Source organism: Aspergillus neoniger (assembly GCF_003184625.1).
Source record: "Aspergillus neoniger CBS 115656 unplaced genomic scaffold BO87scaffold_15, whole genome shotgun sequence".
NCBI lineage: Eukaryota > Fungi > Ascomycota > Eurotiomycetes > Eurotiales > Aspergillaceae > Aspergillus > Aspergillus neoniger.
In genome coordinates, this window is record NW_020291143.1 from 34,721 (window position 1) to 60,998 (window position 26,278).

Below are 26,278 nucleotides of genomic sequence, written 5' to 3' on the forward strand. Positions count from 1 at the left end.
AGCCATAGATTCAAAAATTCAAGATTTTATTAATAGATGGTTCAACATGGAACCAAAACTAGACGAGATGATAATTAAATCCATAATGTAGATGGATAAATAGTCGGTGCCATGGCCACGCGCTTAAAGAAGCGATCCCAGAGCAATGCAGGGGAGACCGAGACCGATGAGGTCACCCTCCTGCAATACATCAGTATGAGGGGTCAAGAAGGGGTCAGGTGGTTGATTGCTTACAGTGTCGCTGTCACTGCCCTGGCAGCAGGCGGCAGTCTGCTCGCACTGGTCGTTGAGCAAGTTTTGCAGGCCGACAAGGTCAAGGGCTATAGATGTCAGAGCCAATTCTTATCACGTAGCGAGATACATACCCTGGAGGTCAAGCGGGGAGCAGTCGTCGGCCAGGCCAATACCCTGGGAGCCGGAGCCAGAGCCAACGAGGCCGCTCAGGAGGCCAGACAGAATACCGCTGTCGATATCGGTGGAGTCACCTGCATAAGTGGCCTTGTTGCAGCAGGAGAGCTGGTTGCCGCTACCGCAGGAGTCGGCTCCCTGAGAGACAGTCATGCCAGCAGGGGCAGGGATGTGGTTGACAGCGCGGCCGCGGACGGAAGGCTGAGCCACAACCACAGTGGCAAGAGCGAGAGCAGCAGCAGCAGTGAACTTCATTGTGACGGTGGAGTGGTGACTCGAAAGAGTGCTGGAAGATGATTTGAATCGGAAGATAGAAGTAGCTTGGTGATTGAGCGAATGGCTGATGATGATGAGGATGAGAAGAACGAGGGTTGAACAGGGCTATTTATGCCTTTGTCTTGCCAGATCGTACCTGACCCCGTCTGAGGTCGAACATGGCTAGTTTCGCTAGATGTCGTCGCATTCGTGGCAGGCTTACTGTTTGCGTGAATTGTAGAGTTGCACCCAGAAGGGCGAATCAGGCACGAGAGAGGCCCTTCGTAAGATTCTGAACGCTGGCGTTGCATTTCCGACCCTCCAGCTGGGTCCTCGATGGAGCCTATCTCACGATCTAGTGTGGAGGGCATACAGAGGTTACACAAGCCGTGTGGTAAGCCGTGCGGTGACAGCCATCCCTTGCTTGGCGCTCCCGGCAGGCTTTTTAGCCAGCGTCGCATCCCGCATTCTTAGCCGTCGTCTGGGAGGCTTAGCCGGGAACGCCTTTCCCGGTTCCTGGTGCTTGTGGAGGGTCAGTTCATCCGTCTTCGGTGCCGACCGGCTTCGTTGCTCATTTGCTTCCTCGGGCTCACCGGTTAAACACCGATCGACAAAGGTGACAGCTACATTAGTTGTTTTCAGATGTCTGGGAACGTAATGTGTCCCCCGGAAGGTCTGAATTTCGGCATGACTGCAGCATTCTGCCAGGCGGTACGTAGATTTTGGCGTGATCATTGTGTCCACTTCGCCAATGTAGAGTAGGGCAGGGGTGCGAATCCTCGGTTCATACAGATCTCTATACATGGGATGGCCGAGCATAAAACCACTGTATGCGACGACAAATTTGAGCGGTGGATGAGTGGTCTGCCAATGTAAGCCAGAGAATTGGCCAAGTTACACAAATATACCCACACTGACGCCAAAAACAAGGCCGCGATCTTGCTCCTCCAGTAAGGATGCGATGATCATCGCCAGGGTAGCACCGGTCGAAAATCCAAGTATACCAGCAACCGGATTAAGGTGCTCCAGCTGCTTTAGCACACGCTTCACACTCTGTTCCAGGCCCGAGATCCGCTGGCAGTCAAAAATCCCATACCCCCAAACCTTGGACTCCATATCTGGGCCGTTCACGTCGAAAGGTGCTTCACTGTAATGGAGCTTGAAATGTGGTAGTGATCGGTTGCTCTGAGACCCACCTGCATTGAGGGCCTCTTGGAGGAAGTGCGTTTTGCGATGGAACATATCAATCGATTGACCATGGCCTACAGACGGGTCAGTGCTGGTACATGGCCTGGATTACTTGGTTCTGACCATGAAGCATTAGAATGTTGGCCTGTTCACCAGTATTTGAGATATCTCTGCTATCTGCATAGTTACGTAAGTAGCCTAACGGCGACAGCTAAATTCCTGTCATTTCCAAGATGATGAGGTATCGACTTTCTCGAGCAAGTGTCTACAAAGCCTAGATCACACTGCCATTAGTAGAAGGAAATGTGCAAAATTGCGTAGGAACTACGTCGAGGTGACGGAGAGCGGTTAAGTTGACCGAAAATTGTTCATCATTGCACCTCATTGGCACAAGGATTGGACATCCTAATTGTTGGTGCATTCCATATGTTTCAGTTGAATGCGGATTGAGATACGGCGGCGTACAAGTAACTGTTATTCGCCTATTGAAGCCTAGTGTTAGGGTCCTAAGGCATTTCTGCGCCAGCTATCCACAGCATGGCACATGCAATTCGACTTTAACAGGTGCCATAGCTGGATAGAAACTATAGTCTTGAAGGAGCAAGCCTCGTCAATCAAATCCCCAGACACTTCGTAGATGCCCGAAAAATAAGGCTCAAAGGGTCCAAGCAGTGGCACGGCACGCAACCGGTACGTTCTGGAATGCAGCTGTGCATCTGAGCAGACAGTCGATTCTAGGAGTCATGTGATAAGCCACAGCATGACTCCCTTCTTATCAGAAGACAAGTGCCGATAGGGATGCCGAAGAGGCGAGAGTAGACGCTTTGGAGAAGTAGAAGTGAGGAGAAGAAAGGAAGGAGATGGAAGCTAGAAAGGGATCTGTTACTGCCTCAGGCACTAAGGCGGTGAAGGGCGGTCGGGACCCTTCATTGGGAATCCCCGCAACTTTGCCAGCTCAACGACGTCAGCCTCTCCCAGTCTCATCCTCGCCATCATGAAGCTCGTTTATCTAGGAGTAAGGAAATGGCGGAAGCTCCCTGTTCATCGTTCTTACTGTCTGACCCCGATCATCTTGACAGATTCTCCAAAATGCTCAAGCTCCCGCCGTGGAGCTCTGCGCCGAGCGCGACCTCAGCAGCTACTCGCGCTTCACCAAAGGCAGCGTCAGCGAGTTCATGACGATGTTCAGTAAGACCGTCGCCGAACGGACGAAGCAAGGACAGAGACAGGACATTCAAGAGCAAGGCAAGTCGGCGTCCCTCGATGTCATCTTTCCATCGCCTCTGCGGCAGCCCCTGACCGCCGGTCGCCTACAGATTTCACATTCCACGTCTACGCGCGAACCCAAGGCATCGCCGGAGTGATCATTAGCGACAATGAGTATCCATCCCTGGCTGCTCACCAGATCCTCTCGAAGATGCTCGACGAGTTCCTCTCCCTGAACCCGAACGCCGCCTCCTCCCGTGACCCCGTGCCCTTCCCCTCCCTCAAGACCTACATCCAGGCGTACCAGGACCCACACCAGGTGGATAGCATCCTCAAGATTCAGAAGGAGCTGGACGAGACCAAGATCGTTCTTCACAAGACCATCGAGAGCGTATGTGCTACGCGGGAACATATGGGTAGAATGATGCTAACCTCGACCAGGTCCTCGAGCGCGGTGAGAAGATCGACGATCTTGTGTCCAAGTCGGAGGGACTTAGTGCCCAGTCGAAGATGTTCTACACCTCCGCGAAGAAGCAGAATTCGTGCTGTGTGATCATGTGAGCAGCGCGTGGAAACCAACGCCGGTAACACCCACGTCGAGAATCATCCTCGACACGACCCTCAAGAGAGAGGAATTAGTGTGGACCTGGAGACCATTTTTCTGTGAATTATTTGGAAGCGTTCTGTTGCTACAGGCATTCGTACATGGTTTCTTTGACCGGGCTGGATTTGCAGGCACATGCGGGACAGGTTTGATTTACGGTAGACGAACAAATAAGCCCGAGAGCAATAAAGTGGCTTTATGACTAGAGAGGGCATGTCCGGGCATCAACTTTGAGGTGTAGAGGGGGAAGAAAGTAGACCCGAAACCACCAAGTATCCAGCTATGCAGTCACTGGATAGTGAGTGCGATGTACTGTGGCCTCGTTCCAGCAGTGGATCCGTAGAGGGGCACATCTGCGATGCTTATCTATGCTCGGGATCCGGCACGGTGATTGGCCCAACCAGGCAGTGCGATGCCTAAGTATAAATATTAGACTTATTTATTGCAAATCATGGGGAGATATTAGCTCATCCTCGGGCCTTAGTCTGCCAGTGCATCGACTTGAGCACTGTAGAGTCCCTGGACTGGCTGCGGCACCACGCGACCACCCCTAAGCACCCAATCGGCACTAACCCAGGTACAAGGACTTGCCAGCTGGATGAGTGTCTCTGTCGGATTGTTTCACCTCTTCTCTAACATGCTGTCGAGAACAGTCTACGTGTGCCAGGTACCATTCAGTGAACCCTGCAAATCGGCCGATCATGCGGAGGGCGGCCACTCGGTCAGGTACGTTTAGGGCTTCCCAAGGCCGCACCCCCTCCACTCCAAGCAGCAGCACAACGAACAGCATCATTGGCGGTGGATCGCCAACTCACCTGTCCTGGCAATGCCTTCTAGAACACGCTCCACCTCAACCCAAAAAAGCCTCAGTTTCCATTAGGTACAGGAAGTGCCGGCTTGGGTAAGGCGGTGCCTATCGCCAAATCACCGAGGGTACCCGGGTCCCGGCCCGGTTGATGCCATTGGCCCTTGCCGCCGAATATCGTCCCCCCTCGATTCGGCAGCCTGTTTTGTGTGGGAGATTAGTAGGAAGAGGTATTGATTCACGGTGTGTTGGGCAACCTGGTGATGCGGGCGGTCATGACTCTACTATCTCGTTTCTTATAAGCCTTGAACCCGGGGTTGTCCACTCCTTTTGTCGGTCCCTCATTATCCTCTCTACTCTTTCACTCCTTTTTACCCCGGTTCAGCGTTGCTTTCAGCGGTACATCCCATCTATCTAGGTCAGTGGCTCCCCGCCATTCCCCCCATCTATACTCGCTTTGTATACTAACCATTCCTCAGTATACCAACTCTTTTTACGTCGTTCCCTTGCTTCGACTTTCCTTTGTGTCATCTGCATAGAAGTGCTCCGCGTCTAACACCGCCACTACATCTGATTCCCCAGTCAGAGCGAGGAGTGGCTCGCTGCTCGTCAGCATGGATTTCGACTTCCCTGTTCATCAGTCCCTGCCCTTTGCGGGGCATCGCAGCCGGTTGGGTGACTTCCTCACGGCGGATGTGATGGTTGCTGCAGGTTCGGCAGCCTTGGTCACTCCTGCTGTTATGATCTTAGACAGGTAGGAGCTTCCTCTCCTGTTCACCTACCTGGCAGTGGTACTGACCACCGTCTAGACTGGTCGTCGAGAAGTCATCGCACAACCAACCTATGCTCCCTGCCTTCCGCCGCCACCTCTGGCTCTCCATCACACAGCCTGCCACCTTCTTGACCTCTCGACCCAGTCTGCTCGTCTGGTCTCTCTATACAGCCACCTTTGCGGCCGCCAATGCCACAGAGACCATCCTGGACCAAGTCTACCCTCATGTCGACCACGCCATGGCAGGAGTGGCCACCTTCATGAGCACCTTTGTGGTCAACTCGTCTGTGGGCATCTGGAAGGACGTCAAGTTCGCCCAACTGTTCGGCCACAGCAACGCCACCCCTCCCACTCCTGCTCCCAAGACCACGACCTCTGCTGCTCCGTCCCAAAGCAAGATCCTCCGCTCCGTCAGCCGCACCATCCCCTTTGCCACCTACTCGGCCTTCCTGGTGCGCGATGCTCTCACCATCTTCGGCTCCTTCAGTCTCCCCGCCATGGTCTCGGCCTCCATCCCGGACTCTATTGCCTCCAGCGAATACCTGAAGATCCTGTTCGCGCAGCTCGCCATTCCGGCCTCCATTCAGCTGGTCAGCACTCCAATTCATCTACTCGGGCTTGATCTCTACAACCGGCCCATGCAACTTTCGGCCTCGGACCGATTAAGTCGGGTGAGCAGGGACTGGATCGGGGCGTCCCTGACGCGTATGTGTCGGATTATTCCCGCGTTCGGGATCGGCGGGTTCGCCAATACCGAAGGCCGGGCGTTCCTGCACCAACAATTGCGGCGATGTGAGGACTGATTTTCTGCAATGGCCAATCAGGATGTCAGAAGTTCATTATGATTGTGAATGACTCAAAGAAAATCGTTACACCGTTGCCTGCGATAACCGCACCGAGAAAATGGGGCCCATCCCCGCCAGGTGGTCGGCGGTCAAATAATGAGTTTCCCGATCGGGAAACCCATCCGCCCATCGGGAAAAGGGTGACTTTTCCGTACCCTAGCCCTAGCACTTACCCTTTCCAGCCACCGCCAATCACCGCCCTGCCGTACCCGGCCCGGTGTGGCATCCGGAACGCTGACTTGGCATCTCCCGACTCTCACCTTTTTGCTGCTGGCAGCAAACACACAAACCCGGTCACTAGTTATCTACTATCTATCGACCGGATCCCCGCTTCATAGCCTGATCTGACAGAAGACTATCTACTTGTTCGACTTTGACTAGTACGAACCTCTGCTCCAAATATCGGACTTTAGATGGGGCATTCGGCCAACTTTCCGAAACCGGATGAGGGGGGAGGGGGGTTATGACGCAGTGCTGTGTCGATCTAGGCGCGCTGACCATCCCACTTGGGGTGGATTATGGATACGCTCTGTGTTTCACCGCCGGACTGGATGCTTCGGTGTTTCTTCTTATCGTTGATGTATGTGCATGTGAATATTCATCATGACTCTCGGTGTATATAGGCTTCAATGCTAGAGAGAGCATTACACTATCCCTTTTACACTATCCCTTTTGATCTGAGTAAGATTGCGAGTAGAGTGATGTCGATTCAAGCAGACACTCTTTCCAACAACCAACAGAAACCCGATCTAGGCAGTTAGTTGGTATGTAGTACTTGGTAAAACAAGAATGCTAAAACGTCACCCCAGTCCTTCTATTCTTATACCTCCCAGACACAAATACTAGATAGATAGCGAATACCTCGGCCCTCGTCAAATATGCCCCGACTTGGCACTATGTCTACTAATTCGATTTCGGACATGGGGTGAGTGTTCGTTTGTGGCTGAGCATAACACAATGACACAATGGCATTATTAGTAGCATACCGGTGTGAGTTAGTTATGCAGGGCACAGCACTACATCTAGTTACGTAAGCAGTGAAGAATAACTAATCCACTTGCATAACTCCTATGGACTTAATGATTATGAGTTAAGTTGATGCACGGCCACGTCGGCGGTTAACATATGACCCTGTTAAGATATTGAGTTTAATGCTCTGTAAAACTGTAAGGAGTTACATTTGCTTCTTGTGAATAAGGTTTTGGTCTTCTTGTTTGTTTGTTGGGGGATTACAGGTAAGTGGGGTGATGTGGCCACTGTGCTTTGCATTATGGGTGAGACAAAAATTGAGGTGGTAAGATATTAGTAGACTTTGTTGTCTTTGTCGGAGGATAAGTAGGGTACATTCGCGAGATGTTAGTCTTTGGTTCATTAAGTTCCTGGGATCGGATTGTTTATTTATCATTAAAAGACTACCCTTGATGGATAATAACATATTCTATTGATGGGAGATACACGGACTTGTGGTCAGCTTCTCTTTGTTGGTTGGTTGAGCTGGTCGGGGTCGACGCTACGGACCGAGCCAGTACTTGATTTGGACTTGGGGACGGTGTCCAGACTCAATGTGCATGTGTCAGTCTTCAATATAGGCGCAATATCCAGGCTTATCGGAGAGAAGGCTTTAGGCTTAGGATGTTGACTAGTTAGTCGAATCAGGTAAAACCTAGTCATGTCCGTGTTGGAAATGGATGTACCCCATCTCGTTGTGTCAATGTGTCGGGTTGATAGCAGTAGAAGACTAGACAAGGTAAGTAAGCGTGAAATTTGAGCATTTGGATCGGTAGGTGTCAGCTGGCTGAAGAGTCAGTCCATTGGCTCACTTCGAGTGCGCGGACCACCCTGGTTTTGACGGTGCTGAAGACCTGCATGTATCCCACACCAACCATGCAGCCAGTTTATAGTCCTCGACAGCAATTTTGAGGCTTTGCGCCCTCTCCTTTTGGATGTATCTGGCAGCAGCATGCATGTGATGCTCTCATGATTTGTTGGTGAAGTGCTGGCCAACAGTTGTATACTTACTATCAGTGATCAGATTATACTGTCATCGAGTGCCCATGCTAGGACGATGCGTAAATGGCTGCAAGACGCCAAGTAGTGAGGGGTCATCCACTTGCAGGGATATGCACGAGTAATGCAAGCTGAGCCGTCTGCTCCCTCACCATGGCGTCGTACTAGTGCACCGACCGAGGCGTCGACTACTCTCACCCCGCTTGATTAATATAAAGCAGACGGGCCAGGGTGGATTGATGCCTGCCTATATACCCCAGTCGCAACTTCAGTTCTTGCAAGCCAGATCAACCTGACCATGGTGTCCACGACGCTGACTGCCGCTCTGGCGGGCGTGTTTTCGCATCTTACGTAATTCCGGCGAGGCGAGCATCAACTCTACGGCACCACCTATACGCAGGTTTTCAGTGTCCTGTACGCCGCTGCGGTCGCTTACCTGCATGTCGCATGGGGAACCGCATGGCGAGAGGCCCTGGTCACCGTCTCCCTGCATGCAGCATCCTACCTGCTTGGAATCTTCAGCAGTCTACTGCTCTATCGTCTGGTGTTTCACCCACTGGGATCGTTCCCAGGTCCATGGCTCGCCCGCTTTTCGGATCTGTGGCTCGTTTCCCAGATGAAGAACAACAATAAACATGTCAAGCTGATTGAACTGCACGAGAAGTACGGTCCCTACGTCCGCATTGGACCCTCGACTCTATCCGTCATTGATCCCAAGGCTGTCAACATCATTCATGGCCCAGCTTCGCGCTGCTTGAAGAGCGGCTGGTATGACCACTCATACCCCAGCAAGTCATTGCAGACAAGTCGAGACCCGGTCGAGCACCAGCAGCGCCGGAGATTATGGAGTACCGCGTTCGGCAGCAAGCAGCTGCGCGGATATGAGCATCGCGTGCGCAAGTACCGTGAGCAGCTCGTAGATCAGTTGATGAAAAGGGAGGGTCAGCCAGTGAATGTGACCAAGTGGTTCGACCTATACACCTATGACGTGATGGGAGACCTGGCATTCGGGGAGGGCTTGGTTGTCTCGAGCAAGGCGAGTATCATTGGGCCACACAAATCATGATGGAGACAATGGACTTTGTTGGCAGCTCCCTACCCATGTGGCTCTTCCGTATGGTCTTGGAGGTTCCTGGACTGAAGAGGGCATGGTATAAGTTCCTGGATTACTGTGAGATGAGGTTAGTGGAGAGAATGAGGGTGAGCTGTCATCGCACTTGCGTCGCTAGCACCGAGCTGACCAAACAGACTGAGCCTGATGTTCCCGACGTCAGCGCAGCGCTTCTAGCACCCTTCAAAGGCAAAGAGCCCGGGAAGGAGGACCAACAGTGGCTAGGAGGAGATTCACGGCTGATTATTGTTGCTGGAAGGTGAGTGCTCCCGTGGAAGTAATTTCAGATGCCTGTCTCACGCGGATAGTGACACCACTGCCTCGACTCTTGTTGCTTTGTTCTATGAGCTCGCCCACCGTCCCGACGAGGTCGAGAAGCTTCGTGCCGAATTGGCTCCATTTGTAAATAAGGATGGCGGCATTGGAGACTTTTACGACAGCGACATTGGTCACTTGGGACACCTCAACGGGGCCATCAACGAAGCATTGCGTCTATATCCGGCAGTTCCGTCGGGAGTACCACGGATAATGCCTCCTGATGGCATTACTGTGAACGGAGTGCCCATTCCAGGCAATACCATAGTCATCAATCCAACCATTGCGATGGGACGGTGTAAGTCAAGCCCGGTGGGCGGAGCGACGAAAAATCCAGTGGACTAACGACGGACCAGCGGAATTGAGCTATAAAAAGCCGCTAGAGTTTATCCCCGAGCGGCGGTACCAGCAGGCCGAGCTGATCAACGATCAGTCGGCTTTTGTCCCATTCAATATTGGTATGTGTCCTGCCTGGAGTAGAGGAAACCAGATTAGGATCGTTGACTGACGGTGAATGATTGTGTTTAGGTACTTACAACTGCATTGGCAAGCCATTGGCACTTCAGAATCTGCGGGCAACGGTGGCACATCTGGTCACGACTTTTGATGTGAAGTTCGCGCCAGGAAATGCGGAGAAAGATTTGATCAGACGGTCGAAGGATTGTTTTGTCATGTATCACGGTGAACTGGACTTGATTTTCACCCGGCGAAAGTAAATAGTCGGGGACGGTGGTGAGCGACCGCCGTTGATGAGAGTGTCGATCGCACGGGGGAGGAATTATTACGTCGGTGGTGTTGGGCAGAAGGATCAAGGGTGTTTCAGCTCCACCCGTGTTTCAGAATGCGATGGCAATACGGCAGAAACGAGGCAGTCAGCAAGAAGCCCCAAGTACGTAATTAGTTGAAGTCAAGAACAACATTAGCTAGTTATCTTTGGATGATCGAGTCAGCCAGGTGGTCGATCTTGCTGCCTGGCAGTGCTGTCACTCGACTCAGTACTTTCAGCAGACAGTGGGCACTCCGACTTGCGCATGATGCACCTCCAATGAGGCAAGGGCGATAGTTGCCAGGCACCGATCCGCTCGATCAAGCTTTCGGGAACGGCGGAACCGCGTTGGCCAGTAGACCCGTCGAGACCAGGTGAGGAGCCCACCTGGTAGGCAGAACAATGACTGGTAGCGAAGACTGGGCACAATCATGAGGATGAAAAGATATATCCGGCAAACCAAACAGTGTGTAGTATGGTGTAGAAAAGTGGAAAGTGAAAAAGTATGCTGGCTGGTCGCGAGAAGTGAGAAGCGAAAAGAGAGAAGAGAGAGTCACGACGCGGGTCCAGCTTTCATTCTTTCCCTCTCTCGTGATCGGCGTATTCGACGTATCTGTCGAACAATGCGAATCTTACCGACCACATCCTGGCACTCACCATCCAATTCCTTAGTCATTGGTGGTTTTTGGTGGTTTTTGCTCTTTCATCATCAGACCCACTCTTGTCCCATCATCTGCCAATCATATACTCTCCAGTCACACCCACAGCCAATGGGGCTACTCTGCCAGGCTTTTGGGAAAGATGCCCGCGTAATTCCAGCAAGTACCGTACCTTTTTAGTTACCATACAGGCATACAACAATACTGGCACTGGCAGTGGCCGCGTGGGCAACCAGCAAACCAACCCAGTCAGCAGCAGCAACAATCATCCAACCAGCTCAACCAAGTGACCCATTTATAAATAAACAGTGGAGCCAAAAACCGGCTTGAATTTTTCATCGCTGCGGGCTTATCAGCATTCTTATTCCGAACTCCTCCATCCCAGCGTGTCTCATCCATCCCTCCTGTTTCTCTTCTTCTTCCTCCTCTTCTTCTCTTTTCCTCTTCTCTTCTGCCGACCGTAGTATATTTACACTCTTACCTCCTTCCTCTCTTCCCCGTCCGATTCCCCGCCCCAAACAAAGTGATGCGTTAACTCGGATCCGCTTATCCGCTTTACACACCACATTATACACTTACACTCTGATCAACTCCATCCACCAAATACATCCACATCCGCAGCTAGCATCCAGCACAGACCACGGCAATTTGCGATCGCTGAACGCCACCATCTATTATATTTATCAACAAACATTCGAAATCACATCGATATCTGTCTAGAGTCTGTGTATATACCACGCAAGTCGCTTCATAATGACCAAGCTCAGTGATTCGGCCATCATCGTCATTGTTATCGTCGTGTGTCTCGCCCTCGTCTCACTGGGGGCCGCACTCACGAAACAATTCTGGCCCGAGGCCCCCCAACAACGCTACAACTATCCCGCCGAGCAACAGTCCTACATGCGAACGGTCCGTTTGAAGAACCTGGGTATCTTTCAACGTGAGTCGAATAGTATGCCCGGGAAGATGCCCGCCGCGGCAGCGAGGGATGTAGAGTCAGGCTGTACGTTTACACGTCAAGTTAACCCTTGCAATCGGAAGATTCGATTATCTTAGATGTGGAACTAACGAATCACTCGTTGTACAGACTCCGAAAATGAATCGTCGCATTACTAGTCGCATCCCTACCTTTCCTTTTTCCTCCGACGTTTTCTATTGATATCCTCACACTCCTTATCGCGCCCATCCTCGACTCGTTGCCTACTCCCTATCTCTCCCTAAAAGCGAATTCCCCCAGCAAGCAAGCATCGCGATAACCCACTGCATGTACGATTGACGATTACGCATTACCACCTTGATTTTGACTTATTGATTGATGGACGGGACCTGACCTGACTGTTGTGTCTTTGCGCCATGGTGCGGTGTTGAATGGCGTTGTATTATATCCTGGTTTTTTGGTATATAGGATGCTTTTCAGTTGTTTGTTCGATTTGTGATTATTTATCTACCTTCTTGTTCATTCCTTGAGCTGATTGTTTCGGGTGGTGGATTGGATACATACCGCTTACATATATACACCTATATGGTCAACAACATGGCTTTCAACATACTTCCATTTTGAAGCTTTACACTACTCATCAATTACATACATAACACCTATCCACCCCGACTACTCCACATCCTCTTCAATCTCCTCTCCATCTCCACCCCAGGCCAATAATTACACTCCCTCCTCATCTCCTTCACAAACCCACTCAACCTTTCCCTCTCCCCCTCATCATCAAACCACTCCGCACACACCACCACCGCAAACGACGCAATCACCATCCCAGCAGGCGACTGCCGATTCGATACCGCCACGCCACAAACCTCCCACACAGCCTCCTTGACCTCCTTCTCCATCACCATCATCATACTCCTCCCAACCCTCACCCCAAATAACAAAGGATTATACATCGCCAACAGTATACGAATAAACCCCAAACTCTGCGCCGCCACAATATGACATCCATCCAAATACCACCTATTCGGGAATCTCCCACCATCACCACCATCATCAGAATAAACCGCCCTAAATGACCCCGGACACATCCTCACCCACTCATCCCTCCTCTCCACCAGCCCTTTATAAGCACTCACACTCCTCGCCGCCCCCTCATCAAAACAAAACTGAATCACATGCGCAGCTAATATCAACAACGCATTCACCCACTCATGATCCCCCGACGTAGCCTGCGGAGCAGGATACAAATCCAATATACCCAGTGGAATCCGGAAAGGCCGCTGCTGCGTAAACGCCATATGGAATTCTTGGCGCACGCCTACCCAGAACGCACTCTGCCGCAAACCCCAAGAAGTAGAACGATCACCCGTAAGACTAAGCGTCGGCCGGGCCTGCGCTTCAAGAAACACCTGCAAGCCACGGATAGCGGTAGTGGTGGGGTGGGGATGGAAGGGCGCTATACCATACACCTTATTAGTACACACCCCCTTTCTTGGTGTTTTAACGAGGGAGATAATACATACTATCCAGTTCCTCATAAAACCTCAACGTCACCACCGCGGCAAGGAGAGTCTCATCCAGAATGGCATTCGGCTCGGTGCTCACGGAGCGGAGATGCGCGATGCATCGGTTATGATAGTGCAGAGTGGTGGGTTCATCGATTGTGAGGCCATGGGGGAGGCCATATCGGCGCGTGATTTGTAGTTGTTGGTCTTGTGGAAGAGTGCTGAAGTGGCGGGCTGAGGTGGAGAGGACGGCGTCGAGGAGTGGTGGGCTTGTCCGCGCGCGTTGGGGGACGATATTCGTGAAGCTTTGGGAGGGGTCGCCGATGTCGAACTGTTGTTTTGGTCAAATGAGTTGGGGTGGAGTGGGTGGATGGGAATGGGGTTGGGGTTGGGGATACGTACCCATTTACCTAGGGTTTCGGAGAAGTAGCGGAGAAGGCAGGCTTCTTCTAGAGTGAGGTGGGCTTGGGGTGGATGTATGACTGTGGGAGAGGGGTTGGGCTCGAGGAATGTGTTTGGGGATGGTGTGGTGCATGGGATGAGAGGTGTTTTTGTAGGGCTGGTGATGGGCTGTGGTGCTGATATTGATGGGTGTGAAGGTTCATGCTGGTATAGAGCTGCCACGGCGGGTGTTTCGTCGACATAATCGAACGATACATCTGCGTATTCGTCTCAGTATATTCTCGCAGTTGCAGGATATCAACACACCTGATGTAGTTAGACTGCGCTGCTTCTGTCCTCCCGAGGCATGCTCGTACTCAGCACTCGTGCTGTTGAGGAATCTCAGCTTGGGTCGCGAGCGGATGCATCTTCGTCCAGAGGTTCGACATCTGGTGCATGCTGGGCGGCTGTCGTCACCTGGTAGTGGTTGTTTAAGCTGTATACTATTTACGCTTGGTGGGGGAGAGTTTGGGTTTACATTTCAGGTGATGTCCTGTACATGATCAGGATATATATCTAGCGTCGGTACTAGAGAGTCATCGGGATAGAACATACTTCGGCAATGCTGGCTACTACAAGTCATTTCACTGTCATTCAAAATCGCGACACAGGGTAAACATACCATGGATCGCGCCTTGTAGGCATCAGTAGCAGGTGCTTGTGGGATTGATGAGGGCAAGTAGAACAAAGAGCAGACTATCTGTCGAAACGGGAGGGGTTCGCCGAGGGTTACCCGTTCGGTCAGCAGTTCCACCCCGCATGGACTGCTTGTCTTCTATGCGGGGTTCACCACCATGATCCTTACCGACTTTGAGCTTCATTCCTCTTTCTTGTTGTGAGATAATCTGTGGAGACTTCAATTGCTGAGATTTTCTACACGACTGTTAGACTTCGCTCTGGATGATCCGAAACCCTCCTCCGTAGATCGGTCCAAAGTGCTGCATACTGTATGGCTCTTGAAGCCTTCGTATAGCGAAAGGGAGGCTGTACAACTGGACAGATACACTTCCTGCAGGATAGAAGATACTGTCACATACAAGGCTCTCTAAAAACCGCAATGATATTGCCGTGGCTGTGGAGCGTCTCCTACAGCAAGGGCGTCAATGATCACAGGATGGGAGCAAGCATGACCTAGCTACAGTACAGGTATGTTCATACCCAAGATCGCAATCTAGCTAGAGTCCAGTTTGCTCAGGTGGATTCCAGAACTACGAAGTCTTGCAGAGGTGCTCTAGGGTCTGCTCGCTGCGACGCATCGCCAACTGGTTGCTGCATGCCACCGCTTTGGCACCATCTCGCCGGCACTAACCGTTTTGGGGTTTATTCGGCGAGTGCTTCCATTTCGATCGTTGCAGTATACTACTACATCACTGCAGCATCAGTATCCAGCATTCATAGCCAGAAGGATATATAAACTCGCTCGATTATGCCGTTTTGAAAGATGAATCAAGCATTTAGAAGTGGTGAAATTCATGACAACTATTGTTATTGAAGATGTACATCCCCTTAATCCTCCTTCTACTCGCCCTTCTCGTCATCTACTACTCCATCCTCCCCATCATCAATTACTTCCGCGACCCTAAAGGCTTTCGCAAATACCCCAACCTCACATTTTGGTCCGGAATATCGGACCTACCCCTCGTCTACTTCTCTCACAAAGGCATCCGCTACAAGCGCCTCCTCGAAGCACATAAAACCCACCCCGTCGTCCGCATCGGACCCAATTATCTCTCCTATGCAGACCCTGAGGCCATCAAAGACATCTACGGCCACGGAACAACCTGCACGAAAGACATATTCTACTCCACTCTAGCCGGATCCCATTTCCACCTCGCCGATGTCGTCGACAAGGGCGAACATGCACGAAAGCGCAAAGTTCTGTCGAGCGCATACGCGCTCAAGAACCTAGAAACCTGGGAGTACAAAGTCGCCGACATGACGCACCGTCTAATCAAAGCGTTTGATGCACGATGCACGGATCCATTACCAAAGGGCCATCGCCCCCTTGAACAGGACCTCACAATTGACTATCGCATGTGGACCAACCTGTTCACCATTGCTGCTATCGCGAACATCGGTCTAAGCGAGGACATCAAATTCCTCGACCAGGAGAATGATCTAATCACATCAGAGTCAGTGGACGGCAAGACAAAGCGGGTACACTTCCGAGACTGCCTTTTCGCCACTGGCTCAGCAACAGCTACTCTGGTCTGGTGCTACGACTGGTACAAGACCCTGGTGCGAGCAAGCAAAATCCTGTCTCCGACATACAGCCAAAAATGGAAACTCAACAAAGACTGGGACGGCATCGTCTACAACCGTGCTACGACACGATGGAAGCGTTACGAGAATGGTGAACAGCTCGATGATTTCTTCTCTGCGCTCATGGAAGATAAATTACATGTTCCGCATAACCTGGAATGGGGCGAGATCGTCGCTGAAATCAGTATCATGATGAATGCCGGGTCTGATACAACTGGGATCTCGCTGAGCAATGTTATGCTTCTTCTCCTGAATAACCCAAGTTGTCTGGAGAAATTGCGGGAAGAGATTGACGGTGTCCTAGACGACGACGAGATCGTCGCACCTTACGACAAAGTCAAGCATCTCCCCTATCTTCGAGCTTGTCTGGACGAAAGTCTCAGACTGTTTCCGCCCGTGTCGTTTGCGCTTCCGCGGCGAACTCCTCCTGAGGGTACCATGATTCTATCGGACCACATCGCGGGTAACACCTCGGTCGGGATGTCGGCATACGTGATCCATCGCAATGAGTCCATCTTTCCGGATCCTGAGGCTTTCCGTCCGGAGAGGTGGCTTGGAGAGAAAGGAAAGGAGTTGCAGCCGTATTTCATCCCGTTCAGTACTGGTGCGAGAGGATGTATTGGTCGCAATATCAGCTACCTTGAGCAGACTATATTGGTTGCTTCGCTAGTCCATCGGTTCGACTTTGCTTTGCCGTATCCAGGTTGGGAGCCGGAGAGGCACGAGACGACAAATCTTGGTTCCGGGCCGATGCCGATGAAGATTTGGAGGAGGGAGGTGGCTGCGTGAACTGGCTTGACTTGATTTTTATTGTCATTTAGATGATCAAGATAGTGCGGTCAACTAAACTCTTATTCACAAAGGACGTGGCGGATAGAATATATCTCAATCAACTGCGAATATTAGGTAGAGGTGAGATGTTTTGCACCTCTACCATGCGAATAATCAGAGATGATAATTAAATTAAAAAAAATCCGATATGCTAAAGGCTTCGGGAGCTATGATGGGCAATTTCCCGTCAATAACGAATACAATTGCTCCGATGTATCTGAGAGCAGTAGTTTCAGCCAGTAGCGTATAGATCGATTTATGAGCAGATGAAGCTGGGATCACTAAAGAGGGCTGCCATCCATTCTCAAGTAGACGTATTTGAGATTGTCACCAATATTCCATGATGTAAAAATAATGGATTAAAAGACCTTGTGATGGCCATAACTAGTCCTCAATCCAATGTTCTAGAATATAATTCACGTAACATTTCTATGTACAACCTGGGTGGAAAAACCTACGGGTCTTGAGTTGGATTATGGAAAGTCTACAAATGACCTTCTTACGCTTTTTACATCTGGTCTTATTTAGGTGTAGGTACTTCCAGTTTGTATATATTTGTTGTAAAAAGCAGATTGCGAGCCATATGACTGGTGCCAAAGCCTAGTGAATGGAGCATGACACCAAGCAGAAGAATGATGAAGGACTATGTAAGCATGAAGCAGCTAAGACGAACCATCAGCCCCATGTGATGTTTAATCATTCTCTATCATCCTGTTTATCAAGATGATAGCGTCGTACCAGGATATGTGTTTAATCGGATAATTCATCGTCATCTTTGCCGCGCCGCTTTCCCTTTTTATAACTGGTGGTTGCAAGCGTAATGAGTCCCAGGCGGTTAAACTTGCCATTGATCATTGATAAGTCTTTATTCGAGACAGGCTCCACTGGCGATTGCATAATCAATGCCTTGAGAAGATCACATCCCAAGACTCGGGGAACACATTTCCCTTTCGATGCCTGTCTTCTACACCTCTCCAGAACAGCGCTGTTTATCCAGTTCACAACAACATTCCAGTCTTGTTCCTTCTTTACCAGCAGTTCCCAGACTGGCAGATACTTATCAGGATAAACGTCAGCCACCGCCATGGGCAATGCGCCCCACACCCTAATTAATTGACAAATCACTCTAGGCTTTTCGTCGGCAGATAAAGTCCACAAGTCCCAATCCTTATCATAGTAGTCTCCGATACTATCATTTCGAAGCTCAAGTTCGCGAGAAAACATTCTCTTCAACTTTGTCGCTTTTTTCTCCAAGGCAGCTGCTAGCATCATGGCCAGGCGATAGTAGTCAGCGGAGCGAATAGAGACCTCATCGAATGAACTAGCTTTACAGGCCTCCGAGTACATGTCCATCTGGCGAAGATCTATCATGAAGTCTTCGAACCAAGCTCGGATGGTATCAGCGGGGATCTGAGAGGTAGACCCAGCATCTGGATTTTCATTCTCCGGCTGAGACTTAGATAGACCCTTGGAAAGGTCGGGTTTCGCTCTATGCTATCGTGCGTATTCCATTTTCTTCTTCATAGCTTCATGTTTGGCCCGCCTGGCATCGTGAGATTTCTTCGCTGCCTTTTGGCGAAAAGTTTTGGGCCATTTATCAGCGGCTTCGGAAGGCATTGTTGTTGTAGTGAGCTATGGTCCTGCGTGGATTGAGGAGGATGTTTCTGTAGCTGCGTAGGTAAATCAGGTATGGTAGAGGTAGGCCTCACTAGGCAATGATCGTAGCTCTCATTGACTTGCTGGGGTGAATTATAGTATTCATGAAGTCAAATCCGGCCTCTACTTCGACCATTTTTACTTCCCTGTTATCTCAACTTCAGTCTTGAGTATAGATCCATAAACTCACTAACATCGCCATATTACTAAGTACATAAGAGCCGCATAGCTATCGGATTATATTCCATCATCCATCCAACCAATTAAGGGACCCTTCTCCACCAATCCACCTGCTATCCTAGAATCCATAAACATCTTACTCAAAATCCGTCCTTGAAGTGACCCCATCCCACTCGTCCCAAACCCTCATCAAGCCCTGACAAGTATTCCTCACAATACCAAACGTATCTGACCCCAAAGGCAATCTCAACGGCAACTCCATCCCCTTACAGCTCCCCTCCCCCTTAACAGCCTCAACCACCAACTCAGCACCCTTCTTCGGATTCCCCGGCTGGTTGCCACTCCACTCCAAACAACCGTCATACGCTCGCTGATTCATCTCGTCATACTCCGGCAAGCGATTCGGGTTTCGGTACTGAATTACCCCGGCTGCCATGACCTGCGTGCGAAAATGCCCGTACGTCAGAATCGACACCCGGATATTAAACGGCGCCACTTCCGTCGCCAGAACCGGCACCATACCCTCGATCATCCCCTTGGGGCATACATAGGTCCCCGCACAGGGAGCGGCGTAGTAGGTGCCTACGGAACCGGAGAAGAGGATGGTTCCGGACTTGCGAGCACGCATGTGGGGGAGGAGCGCGCGGGTGAGGGTGAAGGGGCCGAGGGCGTTGATGCGGATGGAGTTGAGGAGGAAGTCGTCTCTATAATTTTGTCAGTGAAGATGGTTTTAGACCCAAGAGTGTAGGGACGTACGTCATTTCTTCAAAGGTAGATATGTCAATGTATCCCGCGTTGTTGACTAGGACGTCTATTGGTCCGTACTTGTCCCAGATGTCTTGGGCTTGTTTCTTTATCTCTTCCTCTGGAGATGCCATATCAAGTTCGTAGACTGCTGCGCCGGCATCTTTGAGGGAGGAGAGACGGTCGGTACCGCTGATGCCTTTGCTGCCGCGGGCTGTGGCGATGGCTTTGTCGCCCTGTTGATATGAATTAGCTCACCATGCGTCCAATTTCGTTGCAGTACTTGTGTACAGAGAAACGCACCTTATCAAGAATAGCCCGCACCAAGGCCTCCCCCAGGCCAGAGGAGCAGCCGGTAACGAGCCAAGTAAGTTGCTGTCCGGCCATGATGTTGGAAAGAAGAGCGTAGCTGAAACAATGAGATAGTAATCTACAGCCTCGATCCGTTACTCCGGTCTCATATATATTAGTGGGACTACACTTATTAGAACCCCACCGTCAGCTTGGATAGCCTTCGATCTAAACAGGTAGTACTGTCTGGCCAGTTAGCTAATTGGTAGTCTTGTTGGTGCCGGATTCAGTTTCCATACCCCGCTTTCAGGTTGGACGCCTTAGACTTGGCCCTGTATGGATCATATGCGAAGTGGAACCATCTACGATGCGCATTAGCGTTTAGTGTAATGCAAGAAATATGCATCTCCACGGCAGACGAGGAATAGGATGAAAGTAGATGACGTCAATACTGATCTGGAAAGAAGGTGACTTTCATTGAAGATGAAAACCATGGTTGTCGAGCCCGCTATGCTTCTTTAGGGTCGGGCCGAGGTCAGCCCCAGCGATGACTACCATCACCGGCACCACAACTTTCGACTATGCGTTCGGACTTCAGCATGAAGCCGGTTCTTAAGGTAAGTAGGTTAGTATTTATTTGCTGCTGACGGGCTCTTAGGGAAAGGTGGAGTTATATGGAGCGACAGAGATGTTTTGAAGGTATCTTCTTTGCAAACATTATGTTCTCAAGTCCCAGGAAAACAAGCAAGGTATCAACATGATATCAGAACCAATATACAACCACTAGACCTAAACCCAGCCGGCCAGCCGGCCGCAAACATCAACAAAGAAAGTAACTAGGAGAGTGAGACAAGAGAGATCACTCCACAATCTCAAACTTCACATCCCTCTCCACTCCAAACGTCTCCTTCCAATCATCCCACAACCTCATCAACTCCTGCACATACGTCTCATGCAACTTATCAACATACTTCTCATCCATATCCCACCTCTGCTGCACAACCTCAATCGGCTTGCCGACAACAACATTGAGTGGCTTCCTATTCGGACAAAACAACCCAAACCTGCCCTTCGAAAACGCAACCTTGTGACCGACCGCAAACTCCCACGCTCTCGCGACCAGCCCTAGTGACGACGACGACTTTGTATCAATCAAATCAAACAACTCGTTCTCTCCGAACGCAATAACAGGGACTAGATCCGCCCCTGTCTCGACCGCGACGCGGACGAAGCCCTTGCGGATCTTGATCACAATCCCCATGGTGCCCGGCTTGGCGATGTTATACTCGCGGCTCCCGCCGACAGTGATGGCGATGGAACGGCCCATGCCTCGCTCGTCATGTCCACCGCGAGTGAGGTGCTTGATGCATGAGGTGCGGGAGACGCCGCTGGCCCCTGTTGCGAGAAGGTATTCACGCAGGAAGGGTTGGTAAAAGAATCCGTCTTTGACGAGCAGAGTGTTGGTTAGTCCCGGAAAGAGGGAGGAGAAGCCAACGCTGTCAGCGGCGAAGGAGCCAAATGCCCCGCGCAGGGCAACGCCGTGCGGGTGGTAGCCGAAGATGTATTTTCTTCTTGGGGATAGAGGAGCAGAACGGTAGAGGGTGAGAGGGAAGTATGAGGCGAAGGCTTTCCAAATGAAGGAGGTGCGGAAGGCGTCGTTGCGGTAGGGCAAGGTGCCGGATTTGTGGGCCTTGGAAAAGTATTTGATGTAGAGGATGTAGAGGAGGACGACCAGGCGGAGACGGGGAATCAGAAGAAGAGAGTAGGCCAGGAGAGGGAGGTGGAACCAGGTGGTGCAGAGGAGGGTCATGAGAACGGATTCGGCCATGTCGGTTAGGAAGGGTCTGTTGGTTGGTTAGATTAAATCTTATAGCGTTGTTGGGGTGGGAGAAAGGAAGGGAGGGAACTTACTTGGATGCGCCTTTGCCTTCAGTCTTGGGCATCTGCGCAGTTTGGAGGGTCTGGCCTGCACGATTCTTGATCTCGTACAATCGTGGTTGATTCTCTGGATCGGCTTCAGGGATGTGGATCGCTGTCGCTTTCTCCGGGTTACGTACCAATTCTGCAATCTTTTCTGCAGCGGCGACACGACCTTCTTTCTTACACAGCTTGGCAATTTCGGTTGCCTTTTCCTTGTAAGAGCGGTTGCTCATCACCTTCAGCAGTCCTTCGCTCAACTCTTTAGCGCTGATGTTGGGAGCCCGGCTCTTGTTGCCGTACACTCCTATGCCTAGCCATTCCGCCCGAGCAGCGTTCTCATAGCAGTCTTGCCAGGCTGGAAGGACGATATGGGGAACGCCATTTCTGAAAAGGTTAGGGTACAGCGCAGGATACGAATCTGAGGAGCAACTTACTGAATAGCTTCGTACCACGAGTTGGCACCGCCGTGGTGGACAGAGCAGACAATCTGGCCCGTTTGCAACATGGCCATGGGCTCCACCTCAAACCACGGGCGGATCAGCACGCTTCCCTCGTCGGTCTCCCTTTTGAGAGGCTCGATGGAGCGGCTGTAAATGTCGTCTTCATCATGTGGATGCTTGGGCAGCTTCCACAGAATTTGCACTTTATCGTCCTTCCAGGCGTTGAGAAATCCCTTCAGGCCAGTTGCAATCTCCTCGGCAACCTTGGGATCAGGTGCATACAAGGTTCCGAGATTGACGAGGATAGTTGGGGCCTGCTTCAGCCACTTGTGCATCTGAGGATCCTGCTTCTCGACAGAAGCGGTGGGAAGCAGGATTGGCCCAGCCGGGAGGATATTCTCAGGCATCTTGCTGAATGGCCAGTCCAGCTCTTTCAGGCCTGGGGAGATGTGGTATCTATCCGGACGCCAGGCATCGGCAAACGGAAAGCGACCGTGGATCTTGTGCTTGATGCGCCATTCACGGATCTCCCGACGTCGTCCACTGCCATGGTACATCTTGGCCGTCTTGAGGACAGCCATGATGTTGAGCGGGATGAGATGCCAGGGGATGGGGTAGGGGAAGCCAGTTCCAGGTCTGTTATATTAGCAATTGAGTAATCATACAGAGGGAAGATACTCACAGGGGGTATTTCCATAGAGCAGCCGAGTTGGGTTGCATTCCGAGCACAATGTGACTCAGGGAGGTTGTATTGATCAGGATGGCTGTATGGCCCGTGTTGTAGGCAGCATCTCTGCCTTGAAGGAAGAAGAAGTCAATTGCAATCGTCGATGGCTTGACCTCCTGGATGATCTCGACGCAACTCTCATAGATGTCAACATATTCCTCCTCCGTCCAACCCCAGATGTCTTCACACAGAGACTGGAAGCCAAGGACAGCACCATGGTAGCCCGGGGGGTGAAAGGCACCACGCTTGCCTGTGCGGATGAAGACATCGGTGTTGGAGGGACCCCTTACAGGGTGGAAGTGAATACGCGACCGGAAGGACTCGTCATAAGCAGGTGCGTTGTCTGCCAAAAGTTTCTCCACCCGGCGCTCAAGGACCGGGAATGAGCCAATATGGACTTCAACGTCTCCTTGGACGAGGAGCTCGTGCGTGATTGCCAGGATGATGTTCGTTTGACCATGTTCACTGTTGGCCAGAAAGAGGACTTTGGTAGGTTGTTTGGACATGGTAAGAAAAAAGAAGTATGCTCAATGCCAGACCCGCTGGTTGAGCAGTCAATTATAAGAAAAGAAAGAAGAAAAGAAAGATTCAGGGTTCAATGATTGAGAGAAGTTTCGAAAAGAGGTTGAACGAATGACAAGAGGCGGATTGTTGGACGAAACCGCAGTGAAACAGATGGACCCTGACACTACTTAAGGCACATTCAGAGTCCGCCACAAGGACCCTTTTAAACTCGTGTTCTTGTGATACGTGCTGACTCCGCATTGTTTGTGGTTAATTGAGATAGGAGGTGCTTGGCGGAGGAGTTGAGAATTCACCCAAAATTGAGGAAATTGGGAAGGGCGCCGGCGGAGTTTCAAGCAACGCGACCACAAATCTGGGGGTTTAGCTCCAACCCTAAACCCATCAGAATATCCCCCCTCCATCCATGGTTCCACGTCGCATCAGGATCGACATGGAGGGCCACACCCTCCAACAGGATCACCTGGTTCGATCAAGCCTCAGATCATCCTCAGATAACGGCGACTTCCCGAGGAATTACCGTGAATGGAACCTAATCCGACAAGGTTAAATGAGGTAAACTAAAAAACACTGGCGGAGTTCCCAACCATCCATCGGCTGACCCCTGTTGTTCTGCATGCCGGTCACAGCATTGGAGACTGGAGGATGGAGAAGGACGATGGAGAAAGGAGAACCAGAGCGGATCCCAACGAACAATTGCCCTCATCCTCCGCATGGCGATGGTCGGCCAGATCATAAATAGACCAAGTCTGAACTTTCCTGCTGCTGCTGTTTGACCAGATCCAACTTTCACTCTCTCGTTTCACTCGTCAAAATGGTGTTTGCGATGGCCTTGCCTTCGGGCCAAATGCCCGAGATTAACCCTAGCAACCTGTCCCTGCCGGTCATGGCGGTTGTCATTGTATGTCCTGCATTAACCTGGTGGTAGAGTGTTGGCTAATTGTCAGGTCCCTTGGATCTTCATTCTTTTGATCAAATTCCTTCCTCAAGGTCCTACCATCAAGGGTGTCCCGGGCTCCTTCCTCGATCTTTTCTGCTGTGGTGTAGGTAGCCTATCTTTACGCGACCTACCTCTTCCTCTAACAACATACAGATTGCTACCAAGCTCAACTTTGTCACTGGACGGAGTGCACACTACTTCAGCTCCCTCCATGTCTCATACGGTATGTTCCTCTTGACCGGTGCATTCTGATAGCTACTAACTCGAGCAGGAAAAATTGTCAGGTTCGCCCCAGGACAAGCCACCACCAACACCATCAAAGGTCTTCGTAACATTTACGGCGCCGGATCTGGCAAAGGCAGCACCTTCCTCAAGACCGGCTTCTACAAGGGCATCTCTCGCCGCAACATCTTCACGGCCAGCGACCCGGTCTACCATGCTTCCGTTCGAAAGCTGTTCAATCCCTCCATGACTCCCAACAGCATGCAAGCTCATGCAAACGTGGTTCTGGAATGTACCTCGCGCCTCCACGATGTCATCAATGCCACTCATAAGACCACCGATACCATCAGTCTCAACCGGCTGCTTTACTGCCACTCCGTGGACACCGTCTCCGAAGTGCTCCTTGGCAAGTCCTTGGGCTGTTTGAAGCGAGGCAAGCCGTACTTCTGGACCGAGCAGCTCAGCCGCATCTTCTTCTGGGCCACAATCCGTGACCAGTTTGCTGGGTCTGGAGTCCCCACTATGATCAAGATGATGCTGCGCTACTTGATCCGGAAGGGTGTCCGCTCTCGTGCAGAGCAGGCTCGGATGCGACTCATTAACGAGTAAGCGGATTCCCACAGTAGCGTGTTTAACACAAACACTAATGCAGGTTATAGGCAGTTGACTGCGTCCCACACCCGTCGCGACATCATGGTCGAAGTGATGGAGAGAGCCGCCACCAGTGACCTGCCAGTGGATGAAATTGCCGAGAATTTCTCAGCCATCATGTTGGCTGGCTTTCACACCACTCAAAACGCTCTCTGTGCCACCATCTACTTCGTTCTGACACACCCTGAGGCCCATGCCAAGCTGATCAGCGAATTGCAAGCGGCGTTCGCCTCCCCTGAAGATATCTCTGGAGATGTCGCCGCGAGCCTACCCTACCTGAACGCCATCATAACGGAGTCTCTCCGTCTGTACCCACCAGTGCCACTTGGAGGCCCGCGCGTCTCACCGGGAGCCTATGTTGACGGGACTTACATTCCAGCCGGGGTAAGTGGCCTGACATGACCTGCTCGAAATTTGAGTTTGCTAACCAGCCAATGCGTCACAGACCGAAATTTGCACATCCCTGTTTGCGCTACATCACAATCCCGAATACTTCAACGAACCATATGAGTTTATTCCTGAGCGGTGGACAGACCCCGAATCCACCGACAAGAAGGAGGCAGTTCAGCCCTTTTTGGTGGGAAGCCGGTCCTGCGTTGCCAAGTACTTCGCGAAACAGATGATACAACTTACTTTAGCGTCATTCTTCATGGAATACGAAGCAGAGTATATTGGTCCTGTCAAGGACTGGCAGCGGGAGAGTCGCTGCTACGCCTTCTGGGAGGTGCCCGATTTGAAGCTGAAGCTCCGGAAGCGAGAGGCTATCTAATATGAACCCCAACTTAATTCTTTCTTTCACGAAAATTCCCTTGACCTTGACATGTTTCTTTCTTTTCATTTCTTTAACCTTTTCTCTTCATCTACTTTCTTTCATTTACACTTTGTGGATTTAAGATTTGATGCTATACCCAGATTAAAGTTTTGGTGCAACACCATAGTTTCCAATATAACATTAAGGAACGAAAATTTTTAAAGTTTTCATCCGAGGAATTTGATCCATCAAACCGAGGCTTCTTACAAGAAACTTAAAGTAGTTAGCTAAGGTAGTGTAGAAAACGTGCT

The 26,278-nt window shown here is 51.0% G+C and overlaps 11 protein-coding genes across 11 annotated transcripts; 6 read left to right on the plus strand and 5 right to left on the minus strand.

The window, feature by feature from the left end:
- Nucleotides 1-123: 123 nt before the first annotated feature.
- On the minus strand, nt 124-663 carry BO87DRAFT_425658 (fungal hydrophobin; the record flags this gene model as incomplete). The annotated part of the gene is made up of 3 exons (XM_025627319.1): nt 124-180; nt 235-320; nt 366-663. 3 exons carry the CDS (start codon nt 661-663, stop codon nt 124-126), a joined length of 441 nt encoding a protein of 146 aa, XP_025479877.1.
- Nucleotides 664-1,041: 378 nt separating this feature from the next.
- Nucleotides 1,042-2,062, minus strand: BO87DRAFT_307903 (alpha/beta hydrolase; the record flags this gene model as incomplete). Its single annotated transcript, XM_025619414.1, has 3 exons — nt 1,042-1,527; nt 1,576-1,925; nt 1,975-2,062. Coding segments are annotated over 3 exons (924 nt in total), but the record flags the coding sequence as incomplete, so codon positions are not given.
- A 757-nt stretch (nt 2,063-2,819) lies between these two features.
- BO87DRAFT_376303 (palmitoyltransferase YKT6) lies at nt 2,820-3,964 on the plus strand. Its single transcript, XM_025623263.1, has 4 exons — nt 2,820-2,866; nt 2,931-3,096; nt 3,168-3,448; nt 3,499-3,964. Exons 1-4 carry the CDS (start codon nt 2,846-2,848, stop codon nt 3,616-3,618), a joined length of 588 nt encoding a protein of 195 aa, XP_025479879.1. The 5' UTR covers nt 2,820-2,845; the 3' UTR covers nt 3,619-3,964.
- An 816-nt stretch (nt 3,965-4,780) lies between these two features.
- On the plus strand, nt 4,781-6,218 carry BO87DRAFT_47092 (uncharacterized protein). Its single transcript, XM_025629298.1, has 3 exons — nt 4,781-4,884; nt 4,946-5,220; nt 5,276-6,218. The coding sequence occupies exons 2-3, from the start codon at nt 5,081-5,083 to the stop codon at nt 6,039-6,041; spliced, it is 906 nt and encodes a 301-aa protein (XP_025479880.1). The 5' UTR covers nt 4,781-4,884; nt 4,946-5,080; the 3' UTR covers nt 6,042-6,218.
- A 2,170-nt stretch (nt 6,219-8,388) lies between these two features.
- Nucleotides 8,389-10,337, plus strand: BO87DRAFT_406509 (cytochrome P450; the record flags this gene model as incomplete). The annotated part of the gene is made up of 7 exons (XM_025626007.1): nt 8,389-8,424; nt 8,461-9,111; nt 9,162-9,290; nt 9,339-9,460; nt 9,510-9,814; nt 9,873-9,974; nt 10,045-10,337. 7 exons carry the CDS (start codon nt 8,389-8,391, stop codon nt 10,230-10,232), a joined length of 1,533 nt encoding a protein of 510 aa, XP_025479881.1. The 3' UTR covers nt 10,233-10,337.
- An 888-nt stretch (nt 10,338-11,225) lies between these two features.
- Nucleotides 11,226-12,542, plus strand: BO87DRAFT_376310 (uncharacterized protein). The gene is made up of 2 exons (XM_025623264.1): nt 11,226-11,944; nt 12,029-12,542. The coding sequence occupies exons 1-2, from the start codon at nt 11,695-11,697 to the stop codon at nt 12,055-12,057; spliced, it is 279 nt and encodes a 92-aa protein (XP_025479882.1). The 5' UTR covers nt 11,226-11,694; the 3' UTR covers nt 12,058-12,542.
- Nucleotides 12,538-14,495, minus strand: BO87DRAFT_358225 (Zn(II)2Cys6 transcription factor; the record flags this gene model as incomplete). Its single annotated transcript, XM_025621452.1, has 7 exons — nt 14,453-14,495; nt 14,386-14,399; nt 14,309-14,323; nt 14,098-14,247; nt 13,792-14,048; nt 13,408-13,720; nt 12,538-13,340 (listed from the first exon to the last, which is right to left on the minus strand). Exons 1-7 carry the CDS (start codon nt 14,473-14,475, stop codon nt 12,538-12,540), a joined length of 1,575 nt encoding a protein of 524 aa, XP_025479883.1. The 5' UTR covers nt 14,476-14,495.
- Nucleotides 14,496-15,324: 829 nt separating this feature from the next.
- Nucleotides 15,325-16,881, plus strand: BO87DRAFT_358228 (cytochrome P450; the record flags this gene model as incomplete). Its single annotated transcript, XM_025621453.1, has 1 exon — nt 15,325-16,881. One exon carries the CDS (start codon nt 15,325-15,327, stop codon nt 16,879-16,881), a length of 1,557 nt encoding a protein of 518 aa, XP_025479884.1.
- A 1,880-nt stretch (nt 16,882-18,761) lies between these two features.
- Nucleotides 18,762-19,951, minus strand: BO87DRAFT_358232 (short-chain oxidoreductase). The gene is made up of 3 exons (XM_025621454.1): nt 19,807-19,951; nt 19,516-19,739; nt 18,762-19,463 (listed from the first exon to the last, which is right to left on the minus strand). The coding sequence occupies exons 1-3, from the start codon at nt 19,888-19,890 to the stop codon at nt 18,896-18,898; spliced, it is 876 nt and encodes a 291-aa protein (XP_025479885.1). The 5' UTR covers nt 19,891-19,951; the 3' UTR covers nt 18,762-18,895.
- Nucleotides 19,952-20,651: 700 nt separating this feature from the next.
- On the minus strand, nt 20,652-23,387 carry BO87DRAFT_358236 (Diacylglycerol acyltransferase family; the record flags this gene model as incomplete). The annotated part of the gene is made up of 4 exons (XM_025621455.1): nt 20,652-21,638; nt 21,706-22,098; nt 22,149-22,790; nt 22,837-23,387. The coding sequence occupies 4 exons, from the start codon at nt 23,385-23,387 to the stop codon at nt 20,654-20,656; spliced, it is 2,571 nt and encodes an 856-aa protein (XP_025479886.1).
- A 722-nt stretch (nt 23,388-24,109) lies between these two features.
- Nucleotides 24,110-25,992, plus strand: BO87DRAFT_435588 (cytochrome P450). Its single transcript, XM_025627772.1, has 6 exons — nt 24,110-24,304; nt 24,351-24,446; nt 24,497-24,566; nt 24,612-25,170; nt 25,225-25,600; nt 25,662-25,992. Exons 1-6 carry the CDS (start codon nt 24,218-24,220, stop codon nt 25,983-25,985), a joined length of 1,512 nt encoding a protein of 503 aa, XP_025479887.1. The 5' UTR covers nt 24,110-24,217; the 3' UTR covers nt 25,986-25,992.
- Nucleotides 25,993-26,278: the final 286 nt, after the last annotated feature.